Below are 24,393 nucleotides of genomic sequence, written 5' to 3'. Positions count from 1 at the left end.
ACAATAAAAACTGTTACTTTGCTCCATATGAAGAAGAAACTTTCTGGCTGATCTATTATAGCAGTAGTGGTTATTTTGGGGTGGTACGGTAATGATTTTATTGTCTTTGAAACGATCTTCATTTCATAGGATTATATTGAGTTGTTATACCCATAATTTAGTTATTTCATTCTAAGAACTAAAACAAAGCTTTACAGATTAAGAAAAAAAAAAAAAAGCAACAAGCAAGCAGTACTAGGGGCATGGGTCAAGTGGTTATAGCACCTGCCTAACAAGTACAAGTTTAAAAGCAAAACAAAGTAGGTTAGGAAAGCAATCAGGGTACATCAGAAAGAACTATCTTTTTTCCCCTGAAAGGACTGGATGATTTTAGAGTGGTAGTCTTCTAGTCTCCTGGGACCATGTTCAGGCTTGTCAGAAAACATGAAGGAGAAAACTCCAGAGATTCATTTCTGCTCAATAATTCTTTTCCTTTACTTTCTTTTCTTTTTCTTTTTAGCCATAGGGCTTGAACTCAGGTCCTGGGCACTGTCCCTGAGCTCTTTTGCGCAAGGATAGCACTCTATCACTTTAAGCCACAGCACCACTTCCTGTTTTCTGGTGTTTACTTGGAGATAAGAATGTCATGGTTAACTTTTCAGCCCAGGCTGCCTTTGAAATGCAATCCTCAAACTCAGTGCTAGTGGCTCCAGCAGGTAATCCTAGTTACTCAGGAGACTGAGATCTGAGGATTGCCATTCAAAGCCAGCCCAGGCAGAAAAGTCAGTAAGACCCTTATCTCCAATAAACCACAGAAAACTGGAAGTGATTCTGTAGCTCAAGCAGTAGAGCACTTGCCTTGAGCTGAAGAGTGCAGGGATGGCACCCAGGCCCAGAATTCAAGCCTCACGACCTATGACAACAACAAAAAAAAGTGCAATGCAATCCTCAGCCTCCTGAGTAGCCAGGATTGCAGGCATGAGCCACAGGCACTTGGCTACTCCTCAATTATTCTAAGATTCTAATACTACATTTCTTCAAGACAAAAAGTTACTCATCTGACACGTGTGTCCCTGTACAGTCCAGAAAGAATTGAGGAGGAGGCTTGCAAAACCAAAATAAAACAATGTCTAGATAAGGACTTTATCCTTATGTTTAAAACTCACATAAGCATATTTAACTCAATTTCAATAAAAATTCCCAACATCAAAGGAAGAACACTATCATCACACATCAAGATTCTTGTAACTGGGGTTGCAAGCGTGGCTCAGTTGGAAGAGCACCAGCCAATGAGCAAAAGTGGCAGGCACCAAGCTCAAGTCTTGGTCTTGGACCTACACAACAACAACAAAAAAAAGAAAGAAAGAAAGAAAAAAGAAAAAAAAAAGATTCCTGTAACTTAAAAACCTGGTAAGTCCACTGAGGTGCTTTCCACCATGATTATGTTTTTAAAATGTTGCAAGGGAATAACTAATGTGAATACACGCATTAGAGAAAAGGTCTATATTTATAAACTTAAATGCACATCTTGTCTATTTTAAGTTAGAGGATTAAACCAGAAAGTAGACATATAAAATTGTTTATGTGTAAACTGTACTTAGCTTGTTTTAGTCTATGCTTAGTAATTGAGCATATCATCTTTGGTTCTTGTCTATTTCATCATGTGATAAAGGTGTAACATTTTTCTGGGTCAACTTTATTTGAAAACTCTAAGCTTAGATGTATGTGTTGGTACTGGGACTTGAACTCAGGGCCTGGGCTCTGTCTTCCTATGTGTGCTCTTGTTTGGGCTGGTCTTTCTGAAACCACTTCATGTCCCTGAAAACCACACAAAAACACTTTCCTGGAAGCATGCCTTTTTAAAAATTGTGCTGAGAGTTTACTTAATTCACTTTCTTTTAGCCATAGGATCTGGCAAGTCATTTTTCCTTGCTAAACCAAGTTCTCTTCCTTAATCTTTATCAGAAACTAGGACTCAATTATTCTTTTTTTTTTTTTTTGGGTCCAGTCGTGGGCCTGTGCTCTGTCCCTCAGCTCTTCAGCTCAAGGCTAGCTCTCTACCACTTGAGCCACAGCGCCACTTCCGGCTTTTTTCTTTTTGCTTATGTGGTGCTGAGGAATCGAACCCAGGGCCTCATGCATGCAAGGCAAGTGCTCTACCACTGAGCCACCTTCCCAGCCCAGGACTCAATTCTTCTTTTTTTGGGGGGGGTGGGGGGGTCCGGTCGTGGGGCCTGAACTCTGGGCCTGGGCGCTGACCCTCAGCTCTTCAGCTCAAGGCTAGCGCTCTACCACTTGAGCCACAGCGCCACTTCCGGTTTTTTTCTTTTTGCTTATGTGGTGCTGAGGAATCGAACCCAGGGCCTCAGGCATGCAAGGCAAGTGCTCTACCACTGAGCCACCTTCCCAGCCCTCAATTCTTCTTAAGGTGCAAAATAGCTTTAAAATTCTCAACAGTCTGGTGGTCACGTTTACCTGGTTGTGTTGCTCTGGTGCTGGGGAAATGCTTTGAGGTCTGGGAGTCAGACAGAGACTCGGCTCCGCTTTCAGGAGCCCAGGTAGAGTCGCTGAGCAGCTCAGGCTCGCTAGCCCAGTCTGAATGTGGCAGATTATCTTCTAATACCTGTTCACAAGATAATGTAATTAAGTTCACTGCAAAAGTGTGTAGAACGGTTATTTCTGTGAATTTAAGCAATCCCTGGCCACTACAAATACTATATAAGAAACCACTTCAGAGAACTGCACTGTCAGCTGAGTCCTTGCCTCTGAAAGGCCTTGCTGGTGGAACACAGTCCCTGACAGCGGCCACCACCTGCCTCAGGTCCTCCCGGTCTTCTGGAAGACCCCTCTGCAGCACTAGTGAGAACAGGGTGAGAATGGTGAAGCACTGAGCATCCAGCCTGACTGCATACTGGCTTCTGTCTATTGAACCTAGCTGGGAATTTTTACTTTGTATCTTGCTAATTCCATTTCTCCTGTCCGAACTGTGTCTTCTCCTCCCTCTTTTCAACTCATTACTGCTGTCTTTCTACCTGATTCTTCTTCAATGATTTTCCGATAGCACTGTTAATAGCCTGTAACTGACAAGAACATACTCTCATACCTTTGATTATCAGACATGTACTACTGAAATGGTAGTGTCTCTACAAAAGCTCACGCCAGTGGCTCATGCCTGTAATCCTAGCTACTGAGGCTGCAATCTGAGGATTGTAGCTCAAAGCCAGCTTAGACAGAAAAGTCCAAAAGACTCTTATCTCCAATTAACCAGCAAAAAACAAAACAACAACAACAAAAAAAAAAAAAACCTGGAACTGTGGCTCAAGTGGCATAACACTAGCCTTGACAAAAAAAGAAAACTAAGGGACAGCACCCAGGACCTGAGTTCAAGCCACCCACCCAGCCCCAAACTGACTTGTTTAGAGGCTTTCAAGAGAATGAAGCAAAACCCATCAAAGGATGGGATAATGCAAGCATCCTCTGCCAAGCACGTCCCCTCCCGGTAGGCAGGCCACACGAGGGGAGAAGTATGTCACAAATCGGGCTGAGAATCATGGGCTCACTAAGAAAAGTGAAGCAACCAAAAGAAAATCTCATGGGTTCCTGCAGGAGACCAGCAGCAGCAGCAGCAGCAGCAGCAGCAGCAGCAGCAGCAGTGTCAGCATGTCCTCTGCTCTCTTCCCAATTCAGGATTATCTAATCTCCCATCCAAAGCCAGATTCTCTGTGTGCCCTCTCTGCCTCTTCTATTCACTTCTCTTCTTCTCCACCTTAATGACTGCTTCTCTCCTAAATCACACTAACAGTACATAAATATTACTTATCTTACTTAAAAAAAAAAAAAAAACAAAACCCACAGCTGGGCACTGGTGGCTCATGCCTGTAATCCTAGTTACTCAGGAGGCTGAGATCTGAGGTTCACAGTTCAAAGTCAGCCTGGTCAGGAAAGTCCTGAGACTCTTATCTCCAATAAACCACTAGAAAGCCAGTAGTGGCGCTGTGGCTCGAGCAGTGGAGTCCTCGACTTGAGCTGAAGAGCGCAGGGACAGCGCCCAAGCCCAGTGTAAAAGGGCCATGACCAATAAATAAATAAATAAATAAATAAATATCACAACTTGCCTTTCATCCCAGTACCACACAATTTGCAGAAAATGCCTCAAGAAAGTTCAGATTTGTGCTTACAATCTCTTCCTGACCATCTCACTCTCCATTCCAGCATCCATCCAACACTGCTACCCCAGTTTATGATCAGATTGTAGGGCTCTCTTTTGCTGACCATGTGACACACTTAATCACAACGGACCACAGCCTGTGCCTGAATACCATGTCCCTCTTAGCTGACCTCCGACTGCACAAACTGCTCCTGGCTTCTTTGCTGGTTCCTCTTTTATCCTAAGCCCTAGTGACCTGGAGCTCAGTGCTCAGTCTTCTCTGTTCATGCCTTGGTGAGTTCAAGCAGTCTTAGGGTTTTTCTTTTTTTCTTTTTTCAAGTTTCAGAGATTTATTAATCAGTGTAATAAATCCAACAAATCAACATAATTATGACATGCATTTACAGGAGATATTTCCTGGCGAAGTGGAAAATTGTGCGGATGGCTTCTGAAAGACCTTCATTTTAAGCAGCATTATTGTGACTTTTTTTTAATTTAGAAGTCTGGACCTTCTTTCTTCAGTTTGCTGTAGTCCACATTCACAGAGTAGAACTTGTACTGATCATTGGAACCCAGTTTGTTCCAGGGTTCTGGGTTATTCTTCCTGTCCCAACAAACATCGGATTGAACAGGGCCAGGTGTGCCACATACAGGGCTGCTCCAGTGCCTCCCGCTCCAATAAATACAAAGAGGGGGATCAAGCTCGGATGCTTCTTGGCCTGACTGATGATCTGACGGAGCATGTTTGCAGCAGAGGCTTGACGTTCAAAAAGGATAAACAAACGTTCCAGGCACGAGATTAAGCCGTCTGCAAACCCTACCCGGGGTGGACGTCCAATAGTCTTAGGGTTTTCAATCCCTTTTCAATCCCAGTCACTGTAGTTTAACTCTCAATGTACTCCCTTCCCCTTATTTCCACACCCTTGCATCAAGGTGTATGTTACAGTTTGTCTATACTTAACTATGCTACCTTGTGGCATGTCATAATTTAGTTTATGGCATTCTTTTCTTTCTTTCGGTACTTATATTTTTTTGTCTGCGTTATGAACTACAGCACTTTAGATTTGATGATTATGGTGTAAACTGACAGCTTTGAAACTGCTATCTCAGACTTTCCTGAACTGCAGACTTGTACTCGACATTTCCTCTTGGATGTCTATCTAACAGCTGTCTCAAACTTAACACGTCCGACACCGAACGCCTGATCTTCCTGTTCCACCTGCTGTTTCAGGTGATGACAATTCCTTCCAGCTGCCCAGGCCAAACCCCTGTCATCCCCGACTCCTCTCCCACACCTCACATCTAGTCCGCTGGCTCTATCTCCAGTTTATTTCAATCAATCCTAACACTTGTCACTTCCATTGCTCTCATCCTCTCCCAGGGCCCTCAGCACTCTCACCTGCAGCGGTGCTTTGGTGTAGGTAGGAGGCACCTAGGGACCTGTAAACATGCAGATTTGGGTTCAGCTGGCCCAAGTGAGGCCTGAAAGCCAGCTCCATGGTGACTTGCCAACTCCTCAGGCTCTCTTTCTACACCAATCCTCATTACACAGCACCTCTCTTTGCCCCCCTCTCTACCCTGCTTATCATCACTTCTTTTTTTTTGTTTTTTGGTGTTTTTCTTTTTTTAATTCCTGAAGATTCTAGAAACTCATCTCATCCAAAATCCCATAGCTCAGAACTAGGACCAGGATTCAAATGCAGGCCTCTAGAAGAGCTACATCCAAAGTTCTAAGGAAATAACTAGTAGCCAGGTATGGTGGCACAAAGGTATAATGCCAGCACTCAGAAGGCAGGTGCAGGAGGATTGAGTTTGAGGCCAGCCTGGGCTACAGTAGAGAGGCCCTATCTCTATAAACAAAACAAACAAACCCACCCAAATACACCGAGAAGACTAAGCTTCGATTTTTCTTTCCCTTGTAGTGTTAGGATCAAATCTAGGGCCTCAAGCTAATATGCAAGTATTCTACCTTTCAACTAAATTCACAACCCTTAAACTTTTAATTTAAAAGTAACTGTTTCCCTTTCTTTCAAGAGTGCTGATCCTAGAGCTTGAACTCGGCCTGGGCACTGCTGTCCCTTAGCTTTTTTACTCAAGGCTAGCACTATATCACTTGAGTCATGGCTCCACTTCTAGCTTCTTGCTAGTTAATTGGAGATAGGAGTCTCACAGGACTTTTCTGCCTGGTCCAGCTTTGAACCACAATCCTCAGATCCCACCTCTTGAGCCACCGGCTCAGTCTATACTTGTGCTCTTGCAACAAAATTTATGTAAGTTTATATAAAACTTCTACTTCTTTACTTCTTATCAAGATTTTTAGTGTGATACTAATACTGTTTTCTATTGAGGAAAATATATGCAAATGATTATGAAATTTTTTTCTTATTTCTATTTTACCCATATGTTCATTCATATACCAACAAAACTGTCACACAGAATCCCAGGTTCTGATTTTTCTTTTCTATATATGTTTCTTTTTCAGTTACAGTGCATAAAAAATGTAAATACAAGCTGGGTGCTAGTGGCTCATGCCTGAATCCTAGCTACTCAGAAGGCTGAGATCTGAGGATCATGGTTCAAAGCCAGCCTGGGCAGGAAAGTCCATGAAACTCTTATGTCCAATTAACCACCAGAAAACTAGAAGTGGCACTGTGGCTCAAAGTAGAGTGCTTAGCTTGAGCTGAAGAGCTCAGGGACCATGCCCAGGCCCAGAGTTCAAGCCCCAGACCAAAAACAAACAAACAAACAAAAAACCCTAAATACCTAAGCTACGAGATTTTAAGATCAAGTTATTATTAGCCTGGAAAATATTTTCCTTTTATAAAGTGTCACCTAAAAATCACATACAAGTATTTCTTGACAAATACATGTCAAGAAAATACCAAGAGGATAGTGTCATAACTATTATTATTACACGTTGTAATTTTCTAGTAAACTGAAGTAACTTTCCTTAAGCTTCTTTAAACTAATGGCTTCATATCTTAAAAAGGACATTTCCCGGGCTGGGAAGGTGGCTCAGTGGTAGAGCGCTTGCCTTGCATGCACGAGGCCCTGGGTTCGATTCCTCAGCACCACATAAGCAAAAAGAAAAAAGCCGGAAGTGGCGCTGTGGCTCAAGTGGTAGGGCGCTAGCCTTGAGCTGAAGAGCTGAGGGACAGTGCCCCAGCCCAGAGTTCAGGCCCCACAACCGGACCCAAAAAAAAAAAAAAAAAAGAAAAGAAAGAAAAAGAAAAACAAACAAACAATTTGTAGGACACCAGTGACTTACACCTGTAATATCTAAGAATCAGGATATGCACACAGCCCAGGCATGAGACCTTTACATCCAATTAACCAGCAAAAAGCCAGAAGTAAAGCTGTGGCTCAAGTGGCAGAATGCCAGTCTTGAGAAGGGACAGTGCCCAGACCCTGAGTTCAAGCACAGACCATTATAAAAAAATAAAGTAGCCAGGCACTGGTGGCTTACGCCTGTAAAACTAGCTACTCAGGAGGCTGAGATCTGAGGATAGAGTTTCAAAGCCAGCCCAAGCAAGGAAGTCTGCAAGACTCTTACCTCTAATTAACCACCAGAAAACCAGAAGTGGCACTGTGGCTCAAGTGGTAGAGAGCTAGCCTTGAGTTGAAGAGCTGAGGGACAGTGCTCAGGCCCAGAGTTCAAGCCCATGACTGACAAAAAGAAAAAAAAAATCTCTGGTATGTTTATGAAGTAGTTAAAAACAAACTCCTAAAAATATATATGCTCTGCTGGCAATGGGGGGGGGGGCACCCAGATTTGTTTTCCTTCACATCAAAGATTCTGAAAAGAGATAACTGAGCTCTATCTTAAAATGCCAGGTAAAGTAGATATCATGCGAAGGAGTAACACAGGCAAAAACACTTCTACTAGCACTGTGATGTAATTTTTTTCCGCTTCTAGGCTGGGGGTACAGTGTAGTGGTAGAGTGCTTGCTTAATACAAGGCCCTGGGTTCGAGTCTCAGCAGCTGAGAAAGGGCAAGGTTGAGGAAGGGAGGGAGGAGAAATCCCTTTAGCTCCCATCTGTAAAGTTAATTTAAAATTTTCTGGGGGAGGGGGAAGGAGATGGGAAGGGATAGGAAGGGGAAACAAAGAGGAGGCAACAATGCTTGATAAGAAATGTACTCATTATCTTGCCCATGTAATTGTAACTCCTCTGTACAGTATTTTCACAATTAAAAAACAAATTTCTTCATGTTAGCCGGGCGCCGGTGGCTCACGCCTGTAATCCTAGCTACTCAGGAGGCTGAGATCTGAGGATCACGGTTCAAAGCCAGCCTGGGCAGGAAAAGTCCAAGAAACTCTTATCTCCAATAAACCACCAGAAACTGGAAGTGGCACTGTAGCTCAAGTGGAAGAGTGCTAGCCTTGAGCTGAAGAGCTGAGGGACAGTGCTCAGGCCGAGTTCAAGCCCCACGACCGACAAAAAAAAAAAAAAAAAAAAAAAAATATATATATATATATATATATATATATATATTTACATTTCTTCATGTTTCACATAGTGTACACTGCATTCCAATGTCTCGATCAGGAAAGCTTCTTCTGGTCTATACCAGAAGTCTCTTCTGACAAGAAGTCTTTTGTCAGGTTAGTCCTGACAAGCATTACAATCACAGACACAAACGAAACACAAGCCCAACATCACTTCGTCTCACTCCCGGTTCAGACTCGTGGCCTACCTTCGCTTGCCTTCCACTGGTATATACTGGGTTTTTACAATATGCCTGCTTGCTCTTCTCAAGGTAGCGCTTCCAGAAATTATGTAAAACTTCATTCTAAAGAAAGAAGTGGTGGTTGAGAGTATGGTGACACATACAGGCACATCTGGACCAGAGAATCTCCTGTCCTTCACTACTGCCTTTGCCTGAATGCAGACACGTCTGCTTTTCCCTTAGAAGATCCTCATCACTATCACGTATATGGGAAACACTGGGTCCTTTCTTTTCCTAGTGCTGAGGGTTAAACTCCAGGCTTCAAAAGATCCCTCTTAATCTTAGATTTTAGAGAAGGAACACATTAAGATCACCTGACAGAAGCTCCTCCTTTTATTCATTTAGTAAATTAAGGATCAGAAAAGGAAACAATTTACACATGACTCCTTTCTGGTCAGGGCAAGCCACTGGTGTTAGGACTGGTCCCTCCTTAGTCTACTCTGAACCCTCCTCTTCAAGCAATGAAATGTAAAGCTAACATCTGGACAGACAGACTTACCTTTAACTCTGGGCCTACTCCGAGGGTCTTCAGGGCTTCTGCTTGGTGATAAAGTATGTACTGAAAACCTTCACACACATACCAATCACAGCCTTTCTCTAAATGACAAACAACGTATTTTACACATTTGTACCCTGATTTACTGTTATGTTCATGTACACTTACAATCTGTTAACCAGCTTGAAATTCTTTTCTACCCTTCTTTGAAAAGTGTTTCTATTCTATTCTTCCCTTCTCTTCCAATCTGGTAAATTTGTACAGGCATATTAAAACTAAGCATTTTATAATTTATGAGTTTATTTCCAATTATCTAAAGTTTAAAAAAATATTAACTTCAAAAAACAGAAAAAGTCTTGTGTTTAAAAACAAAACAAATAGGGCTGGGAAGGTGGCTCAGTGGTAGAGTGCTTGCCTTGCATTCATGAGGCCCTAGGTTTGATTCCTCAGCACCACATAAACAGAAAAAGCCAGAAGTGGGGCTGTGGCTCAAGTGGTAGAGCGCTGGTCTACAGCTGAAGAGCTGGAGGACAGCGCCCAGGCCCAGAGTTCAGGCCCCACAATTGGCATTAAAAAAAAAAACACAAACAAATAAAATCTAAGTTACAAAATATGAGCGAGAACTGGTGGCTCACACCTGTGATTGCAGCTACTCAGGAGGCTGCCATCTGAAGATCACGCTCAAAGGTATGCTTGTCAGGCAAGTCCGAGAGACTCTTATCTCCAACTTACCACCACACACACAAAAATGGTGAAGAGCTGTGGCTCAAGTGGTAGATGGTTAGCCTTGAGCAAAAAAGCTCAGGGTCAGCTCCTGGGCCCTGAGTTCAAGCACAAAAGAAAGAAAGGAAGAAAGGAAGAAAGAAAAAAAGAAGGAAAGAAAGAAGGAAGGAAGGAAGGAAGGAGGGAGGGAGGGAAGGAAGGAAGGAAGGAAGGAAGGGGGGGAGAGAAAGTGGGAGAGGAGCTTATTGGGTTTTTCTTTTTTGGTGATGGTGGTACTCAAGTTTGAATTCAGTGCCTTAGGTTTGCTAAGCAGGTACTCTACCACTTGAAGCACGCCTCCAATCCTTTTTGTTTTGGGTTATTTTTCAGATAGGCTTGGAACAATGATACTCCTATGTATGCCTCATGCACAGGTAGGACTATAAGCATGCACCAAACTAGGCTTGTTTGTTGAGTTGAGGACTCTCAACCTTTTACCTAGGCCACTCTCAAACTGAGATCCTTCTGATCTCTACCACTTGAGTAACTGGGATTACAGGTGTGAGTCTTCATGCCTGGCTTAAAAACGTATTTCTAAACAATACCTAGAAGAATTGTATATGAAAGTACTGTCATTGCGTCCAAAGATTTTCTTCCACTTTGGAATATTTGGTGAGTGAATAAGCAAATATCAAGAGCCAAGAGCTGATGGTACAGGACAGAGGAATAAGAACAGAAAATAAAAACAAAAACAAAATAACGGTTCAACGCCATTCTGTTCTTATGGAACTGGTCCTAAGTTACAGGGAAAAACTAAAATCCAGGGAAGGTCTGCCTAGGTGCCAACTGTGTGCTGGGCATTTTAAGCAGGCTATTTTTGTGAACCCTTAAAACAACCCTAAGAGATTATAAAGAAACCTGTCACCAAACAGAACACAGGTACTGTTTACTGTAAAGGCCCGTTAGACAAATGTTAAAATCTTTTATTCCTTATCGTCAAATACTGTAACTCTGAGAAGCGTATCAGCGAGGACTTTAACACACAGCTTGTGCAGTGGTGCTGACTCCCAGGTCCCTTCTCCCTGCACATGGCAGAGGACTACACCCTCTTCATTCCCCGAATGTCACCAGACAAAAAGACAAAAAAAAAAAAAAAAAAAAAAAGCAAAGCAAAAAACCTCCTAAAAGGTTTTGTTACTAGTAGAAGAATCTACTATTAACATTACCCTGGTTCCACACTTGAGAAGCTGGTCCTAGGCAGGCAGCCCAAGGACAGAAACCCTGCGCCTCAGACGCAGGGTTGGCTCATCACAGAGACATGGGACTAATGCAACAAGTGATCTTTCTATGCATACTCACGCTAAGGCTGTTGTAAGGGAAAACAAGCTTCCCTATTTGTTCAAAATTCAGTATGAAAAATGCGAGTTTCTGAAAGTTGAATATCATGTTTAAGTCACCCAACCTGATAATTCCATTGGCAAATCAATTTGGAAAATAAGCATTTTGCTTCAAAAACACAGAAAGTCATATTCAGAGGCAATAATAGAAGAATCTATGCCAGCAGAGAAAAAGAAGAAATGCCCCTTTGCTATTATTGTCTTTTGCATAATAGTTGCTCTACTGGAAATGCAACTCACCGACAGAAGCAGGGTTTTTGTACACACACACTGCTTCCGACTTTACCATAATTCTATACTGTATTATATGCTTTCAGATCTGGAATTTGCTCTGGAATCTACTTAAAATTCCACTCTATGTTAAAGATTCAACATTCATTTGAAATAAAGAACAGTAAGCACATATTAGGGTCTTACCAAGCTTTTTTTTGTTTTTCTGCCCCCTGCTGATGGCTTTTATCCTGGCATTTGGAATAGCCCCTGTGTCTGTAACTTCCTTAGATCTCTGTGGGAAACAAAAACAGGCAGTTTAGAAGAAAGTTTTACATCCCCCTAAGCACAAGTTTTCCAATATGTTTCTGGGAAGTATCAAGGATTCAAATTGTAAGTAATTAGACTACTTACCATAACATAAGGAAAATTATATAAATTGTAACATTCTGGTTAATCCTTAAGTTGCTTTTTAATTAAAAATGTATCCACTTCTAAAATAGGAATCCCAAACTGGAGCTAAAAGTAATTAAATTACTGGAACGATTATATGTGGAATATTTACATAGTCAATGAAAATATCTGCACATTTACAATAACAGGAAAAATTATTAATACAAATCTCCCTTTCCCCTCCTGTACACAGAAAGAGGGAGAGAAGGAGAGGGGAAGAGAGAGGGAGAAGCGAAAGGGGAGAGGGACAGAGACAGCTTAGAATAGGAAGCTGTTACTAAACTGTGTATTGAGATCACTGGTGGTAGGGGTTTTCATCTTCACAATTTCCAAATTTTCTCCAATAAGCCTGTGCATTGCTCTTATAATCATTACAAGAATCTATTAAGCTGGGCGCCAGTGGTTCATATCTGTAATCCTAACAATTTAGGATATCTGAAGGATTGAGTTCAAAGTCAACCCAAGTAGGAAAGTACATGAGACTCTGATCTTCAATGAACCACCAAAAGCCAAAAATGGAGTTGTGGCTCAAATGGTAGAACACTAGTCTAGAGGGGAAAAGCTCAGGAACAAGCCCAGGTGCCAGTGGCTCTCACCTATAATCTTAGCTACTCAGGAGGTTGAAATCTGAGGATCAGGGTTCAAAGCAGCTTGGACAGAAAAGTTCGTAAGACTCTCATCTCCAATTAACCACCAGAAAAATGGAAGTGAAGTAGTGGTACAAAGTGGTAGAGCACTAGCCTTGAGTGAAAAAGCTCAGGGACAGCGCCCCAGACTCTGACTTCAAGCCCCAGGACCAGCACAAAATTAATGAGTAAGTAAAATAAACATTTTATTAAATACCCACAAAATTCTTGAAAAAAGATCTACTTGTCTAAAACATAATTTAAGACCTCATTCTTTTTTTCCTGTGTAAAACACACTGGGATAAGCTGGTACTGGTGGCTCACAGCTGTAGTCCTAGTGACTCAGAAAGCTGAGAGCTGAGGATCATAGTTTGCCACCCCAGACAGGAAGGTCCATGAGACTTTATCTGCAATTAACCACCAAAAATCAAAGTGGAGTTGTGGCTCAAGTAGTAGAGTGCTAACCTTGAGCATGAAAGCTCAGGGAAAGTGTCTAGTCCCTGAGTTCCAGCCCTAGGACTGGCACAAACAAAAAACCCAGAGATAAATTTGTTCTTTTACCAACTCAGAATGCCTTTGCTCAGATTAGACAGAAGGCCTGGACCTGCAAGACATATAGAGTAAACTGGAGGACGATGACAGCAACAGAGCAATAGTTACAGCAAGCTGTACCACAACCTCCATGTTTCATAGTTGTAACCACTGTCTCACTGGCCCCTCCCCACCTGAGGATTTCAACACTACCTCACTCCAAGGAGCACCCTTCACATCACATTCTATGTTATGAGCATGCCTGCATGGCCATAAAGTAACCACTGAATTTGTGCAACAGATTTGCCCACTGTATGGAAGGGAGGCCCCGAGCTAGGATTATCTTCTCCATAAAAGATGGGTTGGGGCTGAGAATGTTCAGTGGTAGAGTGCTCCCCTAATTTGAAGCACTGGGTTCTCTCTATACTTATGTGCACACATACATATGTTCTACATATGCACATACATGTACACACACACATATATGTTTCCTACCTTCAAGAGCTATACACTCTTTGTTTTTGTTTTTGTTTTTTTTTTGTCGGTCATGGGGCTTGAACTCTGGGCCTGGGCGCTGTCCCTCAGCTCTTCAGCTCAAGGCGAGCGCTCTACCACTTGAGCTACAGCGCCACTTCCTAGAGCTATACATTCTTGACAACTTACTCCTTGTAGGCTGACAGTCTTTGATATGCAGAGCTAGGTAATGGTATTAGGATCTTTCAAATAGTTCCTTAAGACACAATCTTCCTTCTCATGTGCATTTTTTTTTTGTTTTTGCTTATGTGGTGCTGAGGAATCGAACCCAGGGCCTCATGCATGCAAGGCAAGCGCTCTACCACTGAGCCACCTTCCCAGCCCCCCATGTGCATTTTTTTTTTTTTTTGTCAGTTGTGGGGCTTGAACTCTGGGCCTGGGCGCTGTCCCTCAGCTCTTCAGCTCAAGGCGAGCGCTCTACCGCTTGAGCTACAGCGCCACTTCCCCATGTGCATTTTTGCAGTACAAAGGTAACAGTAAGTAATACTACTCAGTGTGCATTAACACTAATTAAAGGAGAGGACCACAGTGAGTACATATCAAGTGCACAATCTGAGCATTTGTGTATGTACACACACACACACACACACACACTCATATATATATACACACACACACATATATTTTGAGCTACATGGGTGTATATCCATAAAATCATTGCCATAATCAAGAAAATGCTTACCATCACCGGAACAATTTCTTTGGTAAGTATGTATCTTGTTAATACCCTATCTTAGTAAGGAGACCATGAGCATTCCCTACACTCTGCAGAAAGATTACTATGCTGCGGGAAACCGTCATGGGACAGAGTTGTAAGCTAAATAACCTACTTTTCTCAAGGGAAATTTGTTTCACTTGTTTCATAGACTTTGACCAGGTTTTTTATTTCTTTCTTTCTTTTTAGAGTAAACAGAGGTTTGGGAATGTAGCTCAGTAGTAGAGTGCTTGCCTAGCATGCATGAAGCCCTGAGTTTGATTCCTCAGCACTACACAAACAGAAAAAAGCCTGAAGTGGCACTGTGGCTCAAGTGGTAGAGCACTAGCCTTGAGCCAAAGAAGCTCAGAGACAGTGCCCAGGCCCTGAGTTCAAGCCCCATGACAGGCTAAATAAGTAAATAAGCAGAATAAGTTTATTTTAAGGAAAGAAGCAAAACTCTGGATTTGTAAAAGGCCCCCAAAGAGGAGTCGCCAGGTTTTAATTTCTTAAAGTAGGAAGGGAAGTTAGCCCCTTTCACAACATGCTAAAGCTCAGTCACATTTACTTGTCCCAACCTGACTTCCTTAACTTTATGGTGAAGGTGAATTTGTTCTACCTGGCTCAGTAGATTTTCAGCAAATCCTTCTCTACGGAGAAGCATCCTGACATGGTTAGCCTGTCTAGCAGCAAACTGTCCAAACCCTTGATTATTTTGGTTATACTGGCCTGAAGCTATGGCCACCAGAACAGGATGTAAACTCCCAGGTGAAGGTAGCCCATCTACCAAGGTCACACCAGACAGTATCTATTTGAAGAAACAGGTGTGATGAGGTAAAATGAAGCCTGGAGTTGGAAAACTCAGGTTCAAGTCTTGCCTCAACACTGTGTGACTTTGGCAAACCCAATTTGTGAGCCCCACTTGTTCTATCTATGAATATATATTTATAACACCATATCTCATAAGGAGGAAATGAGATAAGAAATCATTTTGTTGCTGGGTTTGGTGGTACACAACTATAAATCTAGCTATTCAGGAGGCATAGATTTAGGAGGCTTCTAGCTTAAGACTAGCCTAGGCAAAAAGTTCAAGAGATCTCATCTGAATCAATTTTTAAAAAGTTGGCTGGGTGCCAGTGGCTCAGACCTGTAATCCTGGCTACATGTGAAGCTGAGATCTGAAGACTGTACTTTGAAGTTAGCCTGGGCCGAAGAGTCTGTGAGATTTTTATCTTCAATTCACCACCCAGAAGCCAGAAGTGTGTATATGGCTCAAGAAGTAGAGCACCAGCTTTAAGTGAAAAAAACTAAGGGACAGCACCCAGACCCAGCACACAACCACACACAAAAAAATATGGGCATGACAGCATGTACCTGTTATTCCAGCTATATGGGAAGTATAAATAAAAGACTATGCTCCAGACTGGCCAAAACATAAACATAAGACTCTACTGGAAAAACAACTGAAGCAAAAAGACCTGGAAGCATGGCTCAAGTGGTAGAGCACCTGCCTAGCATGTGCAAGGCCCCAGAGTTTAACGTCTAGTACCACCAAACTAACAAAAACACTTATAAGGTACTACACAAAGACAAAATAATAATGAAGGACATTTCCAATACTCCTAATGTTTTTTTCACATTTCATCTTCTGAATCACTAAGCTAGTGCAACACATTTAAAACTCTTACATACCAATAAAAATGAATGCATCACTTTCTAACTACAATGCTAATTATTTCTCCTTATATCATACAGTATCAAAAATTTATAAATGTGGCTCACACATACTCCCAAAATATCATTCTTGATCTGTTTACAAATGCCTTAAATCAAGAGTGAGCACTTGAAAATGACTTATATTCTCGGAATTTGGAAATGGTGCAAGTGATTAAAACACATCAATATGGGACAAACTAGGTATATGTCATGTTAAAACTGCAATTTCAAAAACAAAAGTGAATTCATAAATGGTATCTGTGACTTACCTCTGTAACATTGTGGCAAGAAGTGCAGTAATATTTGCCTTCATCAGTGAGACCCCAGGAGACAGCAGCACACTGGGAACAGCGTTCTTTAAACTCTTTCTATGAGAGAACACAGAGATGTTACTATCAAACCACCTTCAACACATATATCTAAACCCTTTGGCTCTTACTTCTTAAAGGGTTCCTAGCAATTGTATCCTAATACATGAAAAAAATCATAAACATTTGAACAAATTGAACTTCCAAATAGAACCTAAAAGATGACAAAATTAGAAATACCATTTGGAACTTCTCTAGGACACTAAAAAGAGTGCAAAGGAACTTAGACTTTTTTTGGAGTTGTTTCAAATTCTGATTCATTCACTGAGCAGTACAAAGGATATTAACTACATGTGTACTAGACTGGGTGATGAGACTCAATAGGGAGCAAAAGTCATGGTGACTACTCAGAGCATACATGTATGGGTTGTTGCAAATTTTTATCCATTTAGCATCTAGATATCAATCCCTCATTATCCAATTAACATTTTTTTGTACTTGTACTGGGGATGAACAAAGTCTGGGTGCTGTCCTTTCTCTTTTTTGCTCAAGGCTGCTGCTCTAATACTTGAGTCAAACCTTCACTTCTGGGTTTTTGATGGTTAATTGGAGATAAAGAGTCTCATCAACTTTTTTCTTGCCTGGGCTGGCTTCAAACCTCAATCCTCAGATCTCAGCTTCCTGAGTACCTAGGATTACAAGTCTGAACCACCAGCGTGGAGCTGAACTAATATTTGTTACCTATTATAAGGCCTTCTACCATCATGCTGTGTCTGTGCACACTTTTTTTAATATATCTTTTTTTTGGGGGGGGGGGTTCAGTCGTGGGCCTGAAATCTGGGCCTGGACACTGTCCCTCAGCTCTTCAGCTCAAGGCTAGCGCTCTACCACTTGAGCCACAGTGCCACTTCCGGCTTTTTTCTTTTTGCTTATGTGGTGCTGAGGAATCGAACCCAGGGCCTTAAGCATGCAAGGCAAGCGCTCTACCACTGAGCCACCTTCCCAGCCTTGCACAAATACTTTGATTCCAAACTTATTGATGTTTATTATGATTGTTCTAACTATTGAATATTCGTGTAACAGCTCTAAAGTGAAGCACTTTATGTAGCAACTCAAAAATTCGTGACGACTCTGACAACTTGGGTCTATTGTTCAGTGATCCAGTATTGACTGACAACTACCGTAACACTTGTTATACAAAAACACATCTGGAGGAAGGAGCTGGTCCCCAAACCCGAACTGAACATCCCTGTAGCAGACATGGCCAAGACAGGTGTCTGCTCGCAGGCACTGGGGTTCCAGCCCCCCCCCCCCCACCTTAGCATGGAAGGGAACTGCAGGTCGCTCTGGATACACACCGAGCTGTGTGGGTGGCCACCCCACCAACCCAGAACTTCACCCTTCTCCTTAAACACGCCCCTAGCCACGTTCACTCCAGCCGTCTGGCCAGTGTCCCTGCCCAGAGCCTCCCTGGTCGGGCCTCCCCGCCAGGGCCTCCCCTCCCCAGAGCCACCTCCCCCCAAGTCCCCCGCGTACACGCGGCCCGCCAGGCCCACCCCGCGTCTCGCCCTCCTTTCGCAGAGATGCCCTCGAGCCGGCTGGCCTCTTCCTACCGCTGTGCCTCGACCTCCCTCCCCTCGCCCCCGCGGTCGGGGACAAGGCCCCGCCGCTTTCTCCCCCTCCCCCGCCTCCTCACCGCGTCCTCTCGGTCCATCACGGCGCCGCCCCCACAGCCGCGGAGTCCCGTTACCCCGGCAGCGAGGACACTTCCGGGAGCAGCGGGTGGAAACTTCCGGTTGGAAACTTCGCCCCTCACTTTAGGTTCTGCCGCACGGACGCCCTTGCGTAACGGAAGCCAGCCAATGACAGTCAAGGGGGCGGTGCCGGCGGGATTCGACCTCGCGGGATTCTCCGAGACCCGCGTGCGGGGCGGCGGCGCGGTGAGCGCGCTGCGCGAGCGCGGGGTCTCTGAGGGGAGCGCGCGGGGCTTTGCGGGTATCGCGCGACAGCCACCGTCCTGTTTGGGATTTTTAAATTTTCAGGGGCGCCTGTAACCCCAGCTGCTCGGGTGAGCGCTGAGGAGTGCGGTTCGAAGCCAGCCTGGGCAGGAACGTTCGAGAGGTTATCTCCAGTAACCACCACGGAGCCCGACGTGGAGGAGGGCCCCAGGGGGGAAGCCCAGCTCGGGGCGGGGGGGGGGGGACGGGAGGGGGGGGGCAAGCCGAGGAGCCGGCCCGGGCCCTCGGACCAGCCCCAAGCCAGAGCAGAGAGACAGGGAGGAGAGGAAGGAAACGTCCAGCAGACGGCTCCGCAGGCTGATGCTGGCTCTTTGAAAGGTGAAGAATTCGGTACACCTGAACGATGGAGACGAAGAGCAAAAATAACAGTATTCGGACAGGTAAAGGTGGTCTCACCGAAAGCCCTCGAGACGATAGGAAAGGTCAGAGAAAGATGCCAACAGCACATGTGGAAAAAGTTAATGGTCTCCCCGAGCCTGTGTGCTCCAGGCTGGCACTCTGCCACTTGGGTGTGAACCACTGCTGCACTTCTGGCTTTCTGGAAGTTAGTTGTAGATAAAAGTCTCAGGGGCTTTTGGGCCCAGGCTGGTATTGAACTGCAGTTCTCAGACCTCAGCCTCTTTACGTAACGAGGATCACAGGTGTGAGCCACCTGCACCCGGCTCATCTTGTTGTTTTTGTTTGTGTGTTGTGTGTTTGAGGCAGCCTCACAGGGTAGCCCTTGCTGACCTGGAACTCACAGTCTTCCTGCCTCTCTCCCCAGAGAGGGGAGATTGCATGTAATTTCCCCTAAGTAGTTGTGTTTTAAGACATTTTATGTTGAAGTAGCTGGTTGCATAGTCATAACGAAGCTAAAGAAGTTGGTCCTTGATGCAGAATAGTAATAGAACAAATCTAAAGCAGTGACGGAATAACAACCTCTATTTTGATGCCTCTTCTAGAACACATTAGGGAAAAAAGTGAAGGGGTGTCCCTATTCCATTAATATGTGGTTTTGTGTAAATTGTACACATGTAGGACTCTTCTGGTGATGCAGAAATATTCAGATGATGAGCCAAACATTTAAATGACTGAAGTAACTTTCACTGAAAATATTAGTACAATTTATGCCATGAAAGATTTCACTGAGTGTGTGTGTGTGCGCGCGCGCACGTGCACACACACGAGCTGGTATTAAGACTTGAACTAAAGAACTGGGTACCATCTCTACCACTTGAGCACAGCTCCAATTCCAGCTTTTTGCTGCTTAATTGGAGATAAGAGTCTTACGCACTTTTTCTGCCTAGGCTGGCTTTGAACTAAGAACCTTAGGTCTTAGTCTCCTGAGTAAGCTAGGATTACAAGCATGAGCCATGGGTGTCTGGCTACACAGTGACTTCTTCCCACATGAAACAAGGAGTGTTAGGTGTGTTCCTGGCTCTGTGTTAGCTCTTATAGGGAATAGAGCAATGAACAACAACAAAAACCTCTAACTTGTAAAGCCAACACTCTAGGTAGAGGATAAATATAACAAATATATCAGTAACTATAAACTATGTTGTATGAGAAAAAAAACGGTTATGAACAAAAATAATGCAAGACACAAAGAGCCCAGCAAGTTGAGGTGTGGGAGTTGCTATTTTAGACGGGTTCTGGAAGACTTCTGACACCAGTGACATTTTTTTTTTTTTTTTTTTTTTGGTCAGTCGTGGGGCCTGAACTCTGGGCCTGGGCGCTGTCCCTCAGCTCTTCAGCTCAAGGCTAGCGCTCTACCACTTGAGCCACAGCGCCACTTCTGGCTTTTTCTGCTTATGTTGTGCTGCATGCAAGGCAAGCACTCTACCTACCACTGAGCCACCTTCCCAGCCCAGCAGTGACATTTGAAAGGAGATTTGGGAGCAGTGCAGGGCTCAGTCATAGCATGACTTGGGGAGAAGCACTCCAGTATACAGAGTGCGATGAAGTACTTGGGCTCATACAGGCTGCCAGGACCAGATCAGGAAGAAAGGCCTTGTGTGCTAGAGTAAGGGGCTGAGGTGTGGCTCAGAGGTGGAAAGCTCACTTAGCATGTGCAAGGGCTGGATTCAATCCCCAGGACCACAAAACAAAAAAATAATGAGAGCTGACATCTTCTCTTGTGCTTCATCTTAAAAGATTCTCTTGGGGCTGGGAAGGTGGCTCAGTGGTAGAGCGCTTGCCTTGCATGCCTGAGGCCCTGGGTTTGATTCCTCAGCACCACATAAGAAAAAAGCCGGAAGTGGCACTGTGGCTCAAGTGGTAGAGCGCTGGCCTTGAGCTGAAGAGCTGAGGGACAGCGCCCAGGCCCGGAGTTCAGGCCCCACAACTGGACCCCCCAAAATAAAAAGATTCTCTCACCATGGTGTTGGTCATTTCCATTTTTCTCTCTGCATTTTTTTATTCCCAGTGAGATGGGAGGCAGAAGATCTGACTCACAGTGCACAAGAGCATGTGTGGGTATGTGGAGAACAGATTGTAAAGAATCAGTGTTTTGAAATCATCCTGGAGAGGAAGTGCAGCATGGGAGTGCAACTATGGCTTTAGGCAGGAGGGTGGGTTGTGAGTTCTAGGCCAGCCTGGGATACATAATCTCAAAAACAAAAATCTAGGTGTGGGATGCCACTGGGTGACAGCAGTGATGCTGAAGAGAAAGGGTGAACTTCTAGATATATCTACGGTCCAAGCATGAAGTCTTTCCAGATTGATTGTATGTGGGAAGTGGAAGAGCAGAATTAGGAATGACTGCAGACTTCTGGGTCTGACCAGTGGTAAGAGGGCAGTTAGCATTAGCCTGGGCAGCAAGAGTTATGGGTGGATATGTTGCAGAGTCTGGAGTTAAAAAGCAGAATTCAGGGCTGGGAAGGTGGCTCAGTGGTAGAGCGCTTGCCTTGCATGCCTGAGGCCCTGGGTTCGATTCCTCAGCACCACATAAGAAAAAAGCCGGAAGTGGCACTGTGGCTCAAGTGGTAGAGCACTATCCTTGAGCTGAAGAGCTGAGGGACAGCGCCCAGGCCCCACAACCGGACCCAAAAAAAAAAAGAATTCACCTTGGGATGTGTTCGAGTGGATTAGATGGCGCAGATATCCAGAAGAAATGGCACCACCGGAAGTACACATTTGGGAAAACTTGGACAGATCACTAAGACTGGGATCAACCACACAGTAAAAGGGCTGAGACAGACCAGCAGAGCCCCAGGAGGTACAGCCATGGTGGAAGGAAAACCTAGCACCTGATTCCTAGAAGCCAGATGTGTCCACTCTAAGAGCCGCAGTGGCAGGAAAGTGGCGTCACCTTCCCATCTCCTAGACTGACCACTGGATACGGACATGGGGTCACCAGGGACCTGTACAAGAGCCATGTTACACTTCATTTTGATTGTCAAGATGAACAGTCGAACACTGTGGGTGTGTCTGTGAGGTTGTTTTCTGAGACCGCGAGTTGACATGAGTGTCATCACCCAGGAGATTGGGGGCTCAGAGGGAGCAAAGGTAGAAGAAAGAGGAAGCCAGCCAGTGTGCAAGCTCTGCTCTTCCCGAGCGAGTATCTCTCTTTAGGAAAGGGAAAAGAAAAGAAAAAGAAAAAGAGTGGAGGGAAGCAAGGCAAGAGGCAGAATAAAAGGAAGGAGAGAAAGGGAGGGGAGGGAAGGGAAAGAAAGGCCAGTAAGGAAGGGAAGGAAAGGGAATAGATCCCGAGGAGATGAAAAGGCCCTGAGGGAGAATGTTTGAGAAACCAAAGGCAGCCAGTGAGACGTTCGGGGTAATGGGTGAGAGGCAATTGTGGGACCAGAGGGTTGAGAAAGACCTGAATGTCTTCTGGGCCTGCAGGGCTGCTAGCCAGTGTACCTAGACAGCTTGAGCCCTTTGCTTGGGGAAAAAAGCACCAGCCAGCTGCTGGTGGTTCACACCTGTAATCCTAGCTATTCAGGAGGCTGATACCTGAGGATTGCAGTTCAAAGCCAGCCTGGACAGGACAGTCCATGAGACTCATCTCCAGTTCACCACAAAAAGCTGAAGTGGAGCTGTGGCTCAAGTGGCAGAGGACTATCCTTGAGCAAAAAAGCTCAGGAACAGTGCCCAGTCCATGAACACCGGTGTCCAGAGTTTCTTAAAATGCATCACATTCTTTGAATGTGGGGTACTAATGACATTAATTTTTATTAATGAGGTAAGAATGTTACTAGAATAATGCTCATGTTGCTCATCTCAGAGAGGCCAATATTTAGGCTACAATAATGATACTGAAAAACTGACATCTCAGTCGGGTCCTTTTTCCTCTATGACTCTCAACGAGTCCACAGACACAGAGGGAGAAGTAACCTGGCAAAGGGTTTATTGGAGGAAAAGATAAGTAGAGCTTCTGTTGGGGGGGAATGGGGGAGAGGGGCATTCCAGGGGAGGGCACCGCCTGGGAGACCTTGTATAGGGGTTAATAAGGCGTCTCTAGGAGGGAGCTACATGACTCAAGATCACTGGTCAGCCTGCGGGCCATATCAGTGCCCAAACCCAATCAGAGCTTTCCATGTGTCCTTAAGCCCCCTCTGATTGGATGCCCAATCCTGTGCACACCTCTGGAGTCCACTTGATTTGCTGTTCACATGCAAGTCTTCCAGGGTCAATGGGACACATGTGACCTGACCCGGGGCCTGCCTGTGTGACTCTTAACGGCCATGGTGATGTGCCGTCTAGGAATCCGCGCCTAGGACAGCTCAAGGCTATGGTCAGGGATGAGAACCTTCATGGAGGGACCTTCGTCCTGATGGTCTAGCAGGCTCCTTTTCTCTCTCACTGGCAGGAAGGAGTCAGGTTGCCAAGGACTAGCTCTGAAGATGGGGCTCTTGTCCTCAGGGCTCCATTTTGGGGGCTCAGGGACAAGGGCTTTTATAGGGAGGGAAAGAAGGAGTGAGGCAGGAAGGCTACGTGCTGAGTGGGTCTGTGTTATCTAGGGTCTGTGTCTTCATCACATGAACATTCCATAGTCCCTAGACATCTCGCCTCCTGGGGCTGGCTCCTGTTGGTTTTTGGGGGTTTTTTTTAGACAAATACATTAGCTTTCTGGAAGTGAAAGCTCACATCAGTTTGTGTGTTTTGTCCTAATTGACTGATTGGAACTGAGGACTAACAAGGGCCTTGCAATCATCCCTTGAAGCCAGCCCAGCCTGCAAAGTCCCTTGGTCTTTTCAGATTCATTTTTTAAAAAAATGACGAAATTAAAGTGTGTGCCCTTCTTCCTAGCTGCTGGGTAGACTCTCTCTAGCCCACTAATGTGGGCTATTTTGAGATCATACCTATCCAAGCACAGATCCGCCAGACGGCATATTTCCGCGGGAAGACTTACGTGTCAGGTGGCAATGGCAGCTGTTGCAGATTCACACCCACAGCAGCAGGGAGTGAGCATAGTTTCTCAAGACTGACTGGCTCTCCAGCTCCTTGACTTCCTTCTAGGCAATGTGATTATACTACCATCTTCCTTTGGCCCAAGAGATGCTTGCCCTGACCCCTGACCTCTCAGCAAGCATGAGCATGGATAGTAGGGCTTCTCTTCAGTATTTAGAATACCGGGCAAAAGCAAGGGGATGTTATTGCAAAAGGGTCAAGGAAGGATAATGACTTTGAAGAGGGCCAAAGGGAGAGAAAAGCAAAAGTAATTCTGCCAGAGGTCAGTTCCAAAGCAACAATCCTATTTCAAGAGGTGATGTGAATCTAGCATATATTTTTTTCAGTAAGGTACCATGTCAAGTGGATTAACTCACTTCACAGAGGCTGAGCTAGTAAAAAACTAGCTAGTGCCTTAGACAAGTATGATGGCTCATGCCTGTAATCCCAGCTACTGAGCAGAGGTGGGAGGATTGTGGAGTG

The 24,393-nt window shown here is 44.5% G+C and overlaps 1 protein-coding gene across 1 annotated transcript in view; it reads right to left on the bottom strand.

Annotated features, from left to right (window-relative positions):
- Positions 1 to 18,283, bottom strand: part of Taf1b (TATA-box binding protein associated factor, RNA polymerase I subunit B) — a 64,182-nt gene extending 45,899 nt beyond the window's left edge. The window contains exons 1-6 of the mRNA XM_070015249.1: positions 18,219 to 18,283; positions 16,484 to 16,582; positions 11,868 to 11,955; positions 9,355 to 9,452; positions 8,823 to 8,918; positions 2,455 to 2,602 (exon numbers count right to left, since the gene is read on the bottom strand). Coding sequence (XP_069871350.1) covers positions 2,455 to 2,602; positions 8,823 to 8,918; positions 9,355 to 9,452; positions 11,868 to 11,955; positions 16,484 to 16,582; positions 18,219 to 18,236 — 547 coding nt within the window. The 5' untranslated portion in view covers positions 18,237 to 18,283. The remainder of the gene's footprint in view (positions 1 to 2,454; positions 2,603 to 8,822; positions 8,919 to 9,354; positions 9,453 to 11,867; positions 11,956 to 16,483; positions 16,583 to 18,218) is intronic.
- Between the last annotated feature and the right edge of the window lie 6,110 nt (positions 18,284 to 24,393).

This window comes from Dipodomys merriami, unplaced genomic scaffold (assembly GCF_024711535.1).
Source record: "Dipodomys merriami isolate MVZ:Mamm:240054 unplaced genomic scaffold, mDipMer1.0.p SCAF_110, whole genome shotgun sequence".
Taxonomy (NCBI): Eukaryota; Metazoa; Chordata; class Mammalia; order Rodentia; family Heteromyidae; genus Dipodomys; species Dipodomys merriami.
The sequence above is the reverse complement of the archived record's forward strand: the minus strand, read 5'-3'. Positions and strand labels throughout refer to the sequence as shown.